An 11652-nucleotide genomic window follows, 5' to 3' on the forward strand; every position below is an offset into this window, starting at 1 on the left:
TAAGTACATGCAGAATCAGATGGAGCTAAAATTTTTTGAGTTGAAGCAAGGGAACATGACTGTATTGGAGTATGAGAAGAAGTTCACTGAGTTGTCAAGGTTTGTGACAAAGTATACCAGCACTGAGGAGGAAAAAGCAAAGAAATTTCAGCATGGATTGGAGCCTTGGATCAGAGATAGGGTGGCTATGTTTGAGCTTGAAACTTATGCGGGAGTAGTACAGAAAGCTGCTCTGATTGAGAATAATGAGATGCAGTCAAGGAAAGAGAGGGATAACAAGAAAAGGAAGGTTCCATTTTATGGAGAAAAGTCTGAAGCAGGAAGTTCACAAAATCGGAGTGTAAGGAGGATTGGTTTCCAGAAGGGCGGAAATTTTCAAAAGAAGGGAAATTTGGGCAAAAGGCAAGAATCAAAAGGGAACAACCAGGCAAGCCAAGGGAAAATTGGAGAAAACAGGTTCCAGAGACCGGAATGCAAGCACTGTGGAAGAAGGCACCCCGGAGTATGCAATAAGCTGAGCATGACCTGGTATAGGTGCAATCAGAAGGGACATTTGGCAAATGAGTGCAAGATGCCGAAGCCAGGAGTTATGTGCTATAAGTGTGGGAAGACTGGACATATAGCTAGGGAGTGCAAGGCAACCGGACCAGTCAAAGCTCTGATGAATGTGGCAAGTACTAGTGCAAGCGTGCCAGCCGAGGTATTGGCATTACCTCCACCACCCGCACCAACCCCGCAAGCAACAGCAAGGACATTTGATCTCACTACACCATAAAATGCCTACTGTAACACCAAAAAAATGTTGCATTAGGGGGTAAATATGTTGCTCTTGCCCCATTTTTAAGCTAAGGTAACATTTTCTTAAAGATAGGTTTTTCCATGTTGCCTTAGGGGTCTAAGGTAACATCTTTGGTGCCTAAGGCAACATCGTGTTTTAACTTGTTTATATGTTGCCTTAGCTTGCTAATGCAACAGAAAGAGAGATCAGTTTTAACTTATTTTTTATGTTACCTTAGAGTTTCAAAATGTTTTTAAAAAAGTGGGACCCACATATAGGACCACAGTTGTTACGTGGAATATGGGTCCCATTTTTTTGTATTATAACATTTTATAAAGCTAATGTAACACTTTGCTAATAAAAAAAATGAAAATTTGTTGTTGATATTTATGCAATCCCAAAAGCAAATTCATTAACCCAACGATCCATCCAACAATACCATTTCATAAAACCGATGTACAATTAAATGTACTATATCTAATACATCCCAAACTTCTTAATCTACTAAATACAAACATTACAAGTCTAATTTACGAGAATCGTAATTAACTCAACTAAGCTGGCAGCTATCTTTAGCTATCTCCTTCTAGATCAGTCTACCAAGGCTCTTTTCCACTAATTGATGTATATTGGGACTGGGGATATTGATTGTCCAGAAAATGTAGTTGTTAGCATCTGGACAAGGGCATTTACATAAGAAAGCCAATTCAATGGTGCCTGTGCCACAACAACCTCTATTTTCTATTCTAAATCCTGCAAAGCATATCACTCAATAAGCATTCGAATTCACTCAACAACCTCATTTATGACTCGTACACTAGACGTTTTATGCAAAAACAAGTACATGTAATGTAAGTGACTGAAAATGCAGTTGTCTTAGTAAAACTGATTCTCCCTTTGATAAGTTATGGCCCAATATATCATCATAAAAATGATACGAAGGATAATCGTAAAACAAAACACAGTTGTTACTACCTTGCTGCAGCCAAAAAACCAAGAGTTATCATCATTTCCCAACCATTGATATTGAGGCTGCCAAAAGAGAAAACATTTATTTCTTAAAATTAAATGATGATGCCAAATTATTACAGTGGAATTGTGTATAAATATATACCAGATGGAAAGGGCAACAATGGCAACCTATGCATTCTTCATGTTCCCTGTCAAAAGAATTAGTATCGTGTTGTACCACAGTTCGAGGCTGCGAAAGAAATCACATTTCTAAAATTAACACGCAGAGTTTGTGGAATAAAAAACAATGATCATTGTTTATAAATCATAATTTCTCTCTACTTTTCTAAATTAAATTCCTTCTTAATTCCGTAGTATGACCTCCAGAATGTTTACACCTATAGAATGATGTAAATATGTAATTAATACTTTAAAATAGGCAGAGAAGGTCATTCCAGGTCTCCGTGCCTCTATTAACCAATATATTATTAAGCCTTTGAACTTTGAGGCATGGATATTTCAGAAGAAATTTCAAGGTAATGTGTAATTTTATGAAGAAGGAAAAATTTCTTGCGGACACCTGTTTATTACAACAATAACATTACCTGGTTTGCTTGATCATCTGTACAATTAGTAAATAAAACTGGAATAAGGTGAATAAGGGTGAATTAAACTTACCAGAGCATAACACCTGATGACAAAGAAAGCTTGATAATAGGCCAGAGATCCTTGAAGGCCAGAATTGAAAATCCTTTCTATGTATCTGGGCACCATCCACCAAAAAGATAAACTAGTTGACCTATATTCGGAATCCAAATTGCCAAAATTGTAGAAATCATGGCACCGCCAAGTCCAAATTCATATTTCACTGTTAACAGCCACGAGAGAAAAACATGGATCATCAGTGAAATTAAAGCCAAGTATGCGATTATCATACACATCTCAATCCATACAAAAAAATGCTAATTCGGTAACATGGATCGGTAACATCTATATTCTTTTCTATTTATTTTCTCTTGCTCTTACTTTTGATCCAAAATCTGAATAGAAATGAGTGAACTGCCGATGTCAGTTCAAACCTTGTGTAATGTAGCCAACACCTCGTTATGCTTGTCCTTTCCAAGTACCTCGATTATAGCACATCCATGTGCTTCTGTGCTAAACCCTTTATCATCAATACCATCCACAAGAAGTGATTTTCCAGAAGTTCCAAGCTAAAGTGAATGATTATCTCATTATTAGCATTAGAGGCTATTGACATAAGATACGACATCTGACACAATTCAACATTTTACAAAATAAATAGAGAGTAATAAAGGTCTAACCTGAACAAGTAAAAGATAATTAAAATTCTAAAAAAAACCTTGTAAAGAATTTAAATGAATCCCACTGGTTTTAAAGTTAATGTTTCTACAATGTCATAAATATAAGGTTCATCTCATACCAAAGAAAAATAAATGTTAATGATAGATAATAGTGATCTATTAATAATTGGATTAAATACCTGTCCAAGTATATATATACAACCCCGCGTATAATTCTGTGTTTTATTATCCAGGGAATGAATTTCTGGTGGTTGTTGTGACTGTTGGGTTTGTAGCAGTGGAAGACCTTTATACAGGGTGATAATTATTGCACCTCCTACGCTAGAAATTGTTCCAAGAATTTTGGCCAAGCATTCCCTCCATAATATTAACTTTTTTCTGTCTAGAAACAATAGGTGCAAATCAAGTTATTATGTAAAAACATACTCCCGGAACCAACATTTTTTTAAATACAACTTATTTTTAATGTATATACTTGTTCTGTTTTCTTATATTAAATTTACCTCAAAGTAGAAGCCATGACAAAGGTTATTGTAGGCACTGAGTTCTGCATAGCAAAGGCCAAGGTTGGGGATGCATAGTACAATTCTAAGATATAACATCATTGATTTGCAGTAATTCTGATCAGAGAAGAAACAAAAAGTATTAGTGAATAAATGAAAGGAATATATTGAAAATTGATAGGAGTACATAATTAGGTATATACAGACATCAGATAATGACTGCACTTATTAAGTATATACAGACATCAGATAATGACTGCTATTTATAGAAGAAGAGTACATTAGTCATTTCTTTTTATAAAAAAATTGATAGGAGTACATAATTAGGTTCCAATAATCCATACAAAAATGAAAATGTCAATAAGTCTTCAAGTCCACATAATTTAACAAATCACTCCACAATACATATTTATTTATGTTTCCCGATTTTGTTCATGACAACATTTTCTATACATTTACAAGCAGATAAAAGTGACATACCTGTGAGGCTATGACTTTTTCGAACCAAATGGTAAATACAAAATTCTGGTAAGCTATACTGCAGCAAACTAATGATTGACTGTTTCTGATTAAGTAACAATGATTAAATACATGTGACTTGTTTAGCCAAACCTATTAATGTAAAAGTCCGATAAGCTATTATACGTACATGCAGTAACTAACAATTACTTAGAAGCTCAAATGGTGGTAGTTCAATACCTTCAGGTTTTGTTATTAATCTTAACTACAGTACTTGACAGTTATAAGATGACTACTTCTATCATGATTATCTACAAAATAAAACTATTTCTTAAGATTACAAGACACATAATGTAGTGGGCAGTGTTTATACTAGTGGTAGATGTTAACTTAAAATAAAATGAAAGAGTGATGAGTCAATGAAAACAGAGCAAAACATTGCAAAATATATGTAAAATATAAATAAGGCATAATAGAGAAATAAATTCCATCTCTACAGACATTGACCTCTCTTTAAGAGCCTAATATAATGCACATGTTATATATAATTAAAAATGTGAAGTTACCACTTTGAACGTATATATACTCCTAGATTCATAGATACTCATTTGGTTCTGTGTTCAAGGAATCGATTATAACAATGTTATATTTTCTGCACAAAATAACCTAAATCAGCTTAATTACAATAGCTATATTTTAAAATCTATAGGTCTGGAGCATAAGAAATTTCATTGGCATACATATCAACCAATTATGACTCTGACCATCAAAATGAAGTTGCAATACTCTATCAGAATGAAAGCAATAAGGACTTCAGTTTCCTACAAAATAAGTTGAAGTAGAGAGGGAAAAAAGAATTAAAAATAATTCAACTAAAACAAAGTCAAAGTTAACAATATTGATAATAAAGTAAGGCTTAGAAACACAGATTTGATCCATATTGTATGAATGGAGGAAGAAACACAGATTTGATCCATATTGTATGAATGGAGGAAGAAAAAATAGGAAATATTATATCCAGCAAGAGTTATAGTATAAAAATAAAATCCAGATTAACAAGAAGTAAACCAACTAAGTAGAGAAAAGCTACGAATACAACCAGATTTCTCCAAAAGTAGCAAAATTGTTTTCAACACCTGATATGTTAACTACAGAGGACTATCAGTCTATCACCCAGTATATAATAATTAGATTTCAGATTGGCTGCTTGTTTTTTAAATGCTGCCTTAATTATTTACTTTTGACAAAAAAATATGGGGGTAACTGGAACTCTTAGCTGTGAAAGTAGAAAATGTGATTAAAGTGTAATAGAATACACTAAAGTATTAATCAAGGCCCCTGCATTTGCTTTAGTAGGAGAGCTGCTTGTGCATGTACACGCATTAGCCAAAACATAGGAGTAACAGGATACACTGGTGTCGGTAGAGTGACAGTAAACTGTAGTTGATTATATGTAAAAACATGGCACCAGACACTTGATTTTGATTCACATAAGTACACAGTATGTAAGTCTAGTCTTCTGCATTATAAAATTCTATTTAAATTTACAATGCTAAAGAGCATATGTATGTACCTGTGTTACATAACCAGTATCAAGCATCCAATCCATTGGTATTCCAAATCCTTTGTACCTAATTGCTGCTGATTCTCTCATTCTTGAGAGGTTGTAGACGTTCTAATCTGCTACAAGGTAATAAAAAAGACACAACAAGGAAAGTCTAGTCAATTTTAGTGACAAGTCAAGAATAGAAAGAATAATTGCAAAATGTATGAAAATATGACCACTAATTGAAAGACATATGTTGTGCACACTAATCTATAATGCTTCTATAGACTAATCCATGATGGAAGTGATAACGTGTTCAGTCAGGCAACAATCTATAGACTTAACAACATAGTTACAATTGAATAGGCACTACCTTTCGAGTTCTCCTTAATTTCTTCCAGGAGAATCTCTTCATCCGATAATATATCAACATCTAAATAAGTACCAAAACTCCCAAAATACCTAAAATCGAAGGTCTGAAGCTCCAAATCCATCAACGGAGACCTAAAATCAAAGATATAGAACCTAATTAGTTGAAGTGCGAAGAAGCCCTAATTTCAACCCCAAGTACAAGAAACCCCAATTTGAAGCTCTCAAATTTGACCCGGCCGACTTAAATATGTGTAGTAAGTCATCAACGAATCGACCTGATATATATGTAGCCTAAAGTGAGAGTTGGGAAAGAGATGTAAAGCCGGGCTGAGACTGGGGGAGAGAAATAGAGAGGTTGGGGGAGAGAGATACACAGAGGGGTCACCTAGTGAAAAAATGAGCGGGCATTTTGCCGCTCTGACTAGCACAAAAAATTCACTGACTAATGTGCTTGTATGTTTATATCAGTTTATGTTTAATTTTTATTTAAAATTTAAAATTTTTAATTTAATAAATAAATTTTGTAATTAATATTAAACATACTAATGTATTTGTCTAGTAATACTTTTTTCTGAAAATATGTACTATTTACTTTTTGTCTAGTAATAAATTTTTAAAGATAAAAAACTATTTAATATTTAAATTAACATAAAAACTTAATATATATTTTAAATTTAATTAAACAAAATCATTATTAAAATTTTGGAAAAAACAATTTACTTATCTCGACGAATTTTACTTTTTAGAAAAATATATTGATTATTTTTATGTATTGTAAATATTTCTAGAAATGAACAATTATTTAATTTTATTTTATATTAAAAATAATATATTTGTTTAACAATAATCTAAGGTAACATTTATCCATGCATGTTGAAAAATTCAACACTATCTATCTAATACAACACCAATGATGTAGCTAAGGTAACATCAAAATTACAATGTTGTACTAGGTCAAAAGTAGCATACCTAAGGTAACATAATGAAGCAATACTCACATGGAGGGGGTTGCGATAGGCCATTTATGGTTTAGTGTCTAAAGATGAAGGATGCTGTTCAGAATTCTGAAGTAATAGCAGGTACACTTTTACTCAATAATGTCAAAGCTAAAGTATTGATTGATTCGGGAGCAACAAGATCTTTCATATCAGAATCTTTTGTTGATAAGCTCCAATGTGATAAAATGGTTATGAGTGAGGTAGTAAATGTGGTAATTACAAACCAAGAGAAGATTCCTGTGAATCAATTTTGTCCAAAATGTGAGATTGATATTTCGGGGTATAAGTTCTCAGCCGACTTGATACTCTTCAAGTTGGGAGAGTTTGATATAATTTTAGGAATGGATTGGTTAGGAGAGAATAGCGCTCAGATAAATTGTAAGACCAAGAGAGTGTATTTAAAGACGAAGAGTGGAGAGAAGGTAGTATTTAAGGGGCAGAGGCAAGAACAACTATTTCTTATAATTGTTCAGGCTAAGAAGTTACTTAGAAAAGGTTGTGAGTTGTTCCTGGCATATGTAGTGGATTCAGAGAGAGGTAGCCTCAGCATGGAAGATATTCCTGTAGTTAACGAGTTCCCCGATGTGTTTCTCGACGAACTACCAGGCTTACCACCAGGTCGACAAATTGAGTTCGAAATCAACCTTGCTCCAGGCACGGAACCAGTTTCAAAGGCCCCATATAGGATGGCACCAGCAGAAATGAAAGAGTTGGCGAGCCAGCTACAAGAATTATTGGATAAGGTAGTGATACGGCCAAGTGCATCGCCATGGGGAGCACCTGTTCTGTTTGTAAAGAAGAAAGATGGGAGTATGCGACTATGCATAGATTATCGGGAGTTGAATAAGGTAACGATCAAGAACCGCTACCCGCTACCAAGGATAGATGACCTTTTTGATCAGTTGAAGGGAGCAAAATGCTTTTCGAAGATTGATTTGAGATCGGGATACCATCAATTAAAGATCAAAGAAGAAGATATTCCTAAGACCGCATTCAGGACCAGATATGGGCATTATGAATTCCTAGTAATGCCGTTTGGATTGACCAACGCTCCGGCCGCATTTATGGATCTGATGAATCCGGTATTTAAGAAGTATTTGGACAAATTTGTCGTGGTATTCATTGATGACATCCTTATTTATTCTAAGTCGGAAGAAGAACATAAGCAGCACCTCTGGATAGCATTGGAGATACTCCGATAAGAGAAGTTGTATGCCAAGTTTACCAAATGTGAGTTTTGGTTAAAGGAAGTTCAATTTTTGGGGCATGTTATTGGAAATGAGGGATTTAAAGTGGATCCGGCAAAGATTGAGGCAATTATGAGTTGGGAGAGGCCAAAGACTCCTACGGAAGTGCGAAGTTTTCTAGGATTGGCCGGATACTATAGAAGATTCGTCAAGGATTTCTCGAAGATCGCCACGCCATTGACCAAGTTAACCAGAAAGAATCAAAAGTTTGAATGGAGTGCAGAATGTGAAGATAGCTTTCATGAGTTAAAGCAGAAGTTGGTAACAACTCCGGTATTGGTACTTCCAGATGATCAAGGGAATTTTGTAATATTCAGCGACGCTTCACATAAGGGTTTGGGTTGTGTGTTGATGCAACACAGTAAAGTGATCGCATATGCGTCAAGACAGTTGAAGCCGCATGAGTTAAAGTACCCGACGCATGACTTGGAACTAGCCGCCATAGTGTTCACACTTAAGATTTGGAGACATTACCTCTACGGAGAGAAGTGTGAAATCTACACGGATCACAAGAGTTTAAAGTACATTTTTACTCAGAAAGAGCTCAATATGAGGCAGAGGAGATGGCTGGAATTGATCAAGGACTATGACTGTTCGAAAAATTACCATCCCGAAAAGGCGAACATAGTGGCCAATGCTCTGAGTAGGAAGGAGAGATTGAATACGATGATAACATCAAAAGAGTTATCTAAAGAAATCGAAAAATTGGAATTGGAACTTTGTGCTTATGGAAAAGTCGAGGAAGTTTGTCGTGCAATGACCTTTCAGCCAACACTAGTGGAAAAAATAAAGAAGTGTCAAGAGGAAGTAATGGAAAAAGAGAAGAATCAGTTATCTGGAGAGGAGATTAATACTCAAAGGGATGAGCAAGGGATACTAAGGTTTTTATCCAGAATATGGATTCCCCATGTACCTGAATTAAAGAATGAGATCCTCCATAAAGCCCACAATTCAAAATTTTCAATCCACCCGGGAAGCACCAAGATGTATCGAGACTTAAAGCAGAACTTTTGGTGGCCAAATATGAAGCGAGACGTGGCAGAATGGGTTGCGAAGTGCTATACTTGTCAGAAAGTAAAGGCAGAACATCAACGACCAAGAGGATTAATTCAGCCCCTGAAGATTCCAGAATGGAAATGGGAAAATATCGCTATGGACTTTATAGTAGGACTACCGCGAACGAAATCCGGACATGACGCAATATGGGTTATAATTGATCGTCTTACGAAGTCGGCGCATTTCCTTCCAATAAACGAGAAGTCGTCATTGGACAAGTTGGTTCATCTGTATGTGCGCGAAATCGTACTAAGGCATGGAGTACCCGTATCAATAGTTTCAGACAGAGATCCCCGATTTAACTCGAGATTCTGGAAGCAATTTCAGGAATGTCTTGGCACAAAGTTGAATATAAGCACGGCGTACCACCCGCAGACTGATGGCCAGAGTGAAAGGACGATTCAAACAATTGAAGACATGTTGCGCAGTTGTGCAATCGATTTTACAGGAAGTTGGGATGACCATTTGCCGTTGATTGAATTCTCTTACAACAACAGCTATCATTCCAGTATCGGCATGCCACCATACGAAGCTTTGTACGGGCGAAAATGTAGATCACCAACAAGTTGGGATGAAGTAGGAGAAGGAAGAATTCTCGGCTCGGATTTGGTACAACAGTTGCATGACTCGGTCAAGTTAATTCAGAAAAGGTTGCTTGCTGCTCAAGATAGACAGAGGAAGTATGCGGATCCAGCGCGTAAGGATGTTCAATTCCAAATTGGCGAAGCTGTGTTGCTGAAGGTGTCACCTAGAAAAGGGTTGATGAGATTTGGCAAGAAAGGGAAGTTAGCACCTAGATACATAGGTCCTTTTGAGATTTTGAGTCAAGTGGGAAAGGTGGCATATGAGTTGGCCTTACCACCTCAGTATCAGAATGTGCATAATGTGTTCCATGTGTCGTTGCTTAAGAAGTACAATCCTAACGCTAGCCATGCGATAGAATATGAACCTGTAGAAATTCAGGCAGACCTGTCATTTGTGGAGCAACCGGTTAAAATACTCGACTGGCAAGTAAATAGTCTTAGAAATAAGTCAGTAAAGTTAGTAAAAGTACTTTGGAGGAACCCTAAGGTCGAAGATTCGACTTGGGAGTTAGAGTCTGATATGCGTTCCCGGCATCCTCATCTTTTCACTTAGATTCCGGGGATAGAATCCCTTTAGGGGGAGAGGATGTTACAACCGGTATTTTCGTGTAATATTATTTGTGGATTTGGTATAATATTAAAGTCAAATGAAAATATATTCAATGATTGTACGCTAGTGTGAGTGAAAATTTCTGCATTATAAATTTGCTTTGTGTAGTACGTGATTTTTCAAAGCAAGAGTTTATTTAATTTCTTTATTTTTGATTTATATGGAATATTCTAAGCCTTTGAAAAAATTTCTTTTAAAAGGTATTTTGTTCACAAATTTTGAAAATGATTTTATAAAGTCTCTAAAAATCCAAGTTATTTTATGGTATAAATTTTATAATTTTTGAACTTGTATTTTATTTTATAAAAATAAATCATTATAAATTCTAGTTGTCATATTTAGCAAATTACAAGAAAGCCCTTGCATGCAAACCACCCTCTCATTCTTTTCAAGGACAAAGAGGACAATTCCAACCCCACTAACTCTTATTTCTCTAGCCAATTTCCTTCTTTACCCTTGCATGCAAAATGCACCAAGTATAAGTGGAGGGATAGACTTGTCAATTCTCTTTTCCACTCACATTTTGTCAAATCAAATACCATAAAAACAAGCAAAGACATGATCATTTTTACTCATCACCCACACCTCACTCTCTCCTCCCTCACTCTCGGCCCTCCCTCTCTCACTCTCGGGTTTAGCCGAGAACCAACCCCCCCTCCCCATTTTTCTTCATTTATCCACCAAGCTTCTACTCTTTATACAAGTAAATGTTATCTCCCATACCATGATCATTCATATTTCAAAGAGTTTTGAGTAGAAAGTTTAAGTTTAAGGGTTGCATGTAAAGGTTTTAGTGAAACTCAAAATACAATCTTGATTCTTATGGATTTAAGGTTGTTTTTGAGAGGACTACAATGAATGGATAAGTGCCAAGTAATGAGAAGGAAACTCTTGATGATTTAATGGCCATTTCCATCCATCTCATTCGGCCATGACCATATGGGAGCCGAATGAATGGTCCTTGAAATCATTCTTGTTGTTTTGATCAATTTTTGCATGTTTATGTGATAATGACTTGAATTTTGTGGTAAAAATTTGATAAACTCCTTGCATGCTAAGTAATCATCTAGGTATACCTTATGCTAGGCTTGCATGTCAATTTTAAGATGGAATATATGTAGAAAATGTGTTATTTTGGTTTGAAAAACCCGAAGGCATGCATGCATGAGGATTTCTCTTAGAATGTTGTAAGATTTTGATCATTTGGAAAGATTTTGTTAGTG

The 11652-nt window shown here is 35.5% G+C and overlaps 1 protein-coding gene across 4 annotated transcripts; it reads right to left on the reverse strand.

Annotated features, from left to right (window-relative positions):
* Nucleotides 1–1180: 1180 nt before the first annotated feature.
* Nucleotides 1181–6341, reverse strand: LOC141692768 (auxin-induced protein 5NG4-like). Of its 4 annotated transcripts, XR_012562906.1 has the most exons (10): nucleotides 6210–6341; nucleotides 5936–6066; nucleotides 5590–5696; nucleotides 3558–3674; nucleotides 3234–3436; nucleotides 2756–2943; nucleotides 2408–2597; nucleotides 1893–1938; nucleotides 1754–1810; nucleotides 1181–1531 (listed from the first exon to the last, which is right to left on the reverse strand). XR_012562906.1 is itself a non-coding variant. In XM_074497707.1 (9 exons), exons 3-6 carry the CDS (start codon nucleotides 3605–3607, stop codon nucleotides 2595–2597), a joined length of 387 nt encoding a protein of 128 aa, XP_074353808.1. In that variant the 5' UTR covers nucleotides 3608–3674; nucleotides 5590–5696; nucleotides 5936–6341; the 3' UTR covers nucleotides 1181–1531; nucleotides 1754–1810; nucleotides 1893–1938; nucleotides 2408–2594. The 4 variants fall into 4 exon arrangements, 1 of the variants encoding a protein (XP_074353808.1); XR_012562905.1 differs by having other exon boundaries at nucleotides 5936–6341; XR_012562907.1 differs by having other exon boundaries at nucleotides 5590–5699; nucleotides 5936–6341.
* Between the last annotated feature and the right edge of the window lie 5311 nt (nucleotides 6342–11652).

Source organism: Apium graveolens, chromosome 10 (assembly GCF_009905375.1).
Source record: "Apium graveolens cultivar Ventura chromosome 10, ASM990537v1, whole genome shotgun sequence".
NCBI lineage: Eukaryota > Viridiplantae > Streptophyta > Magnoliopsida > Apiales > Apiaceae > Apium > Apium graveolens.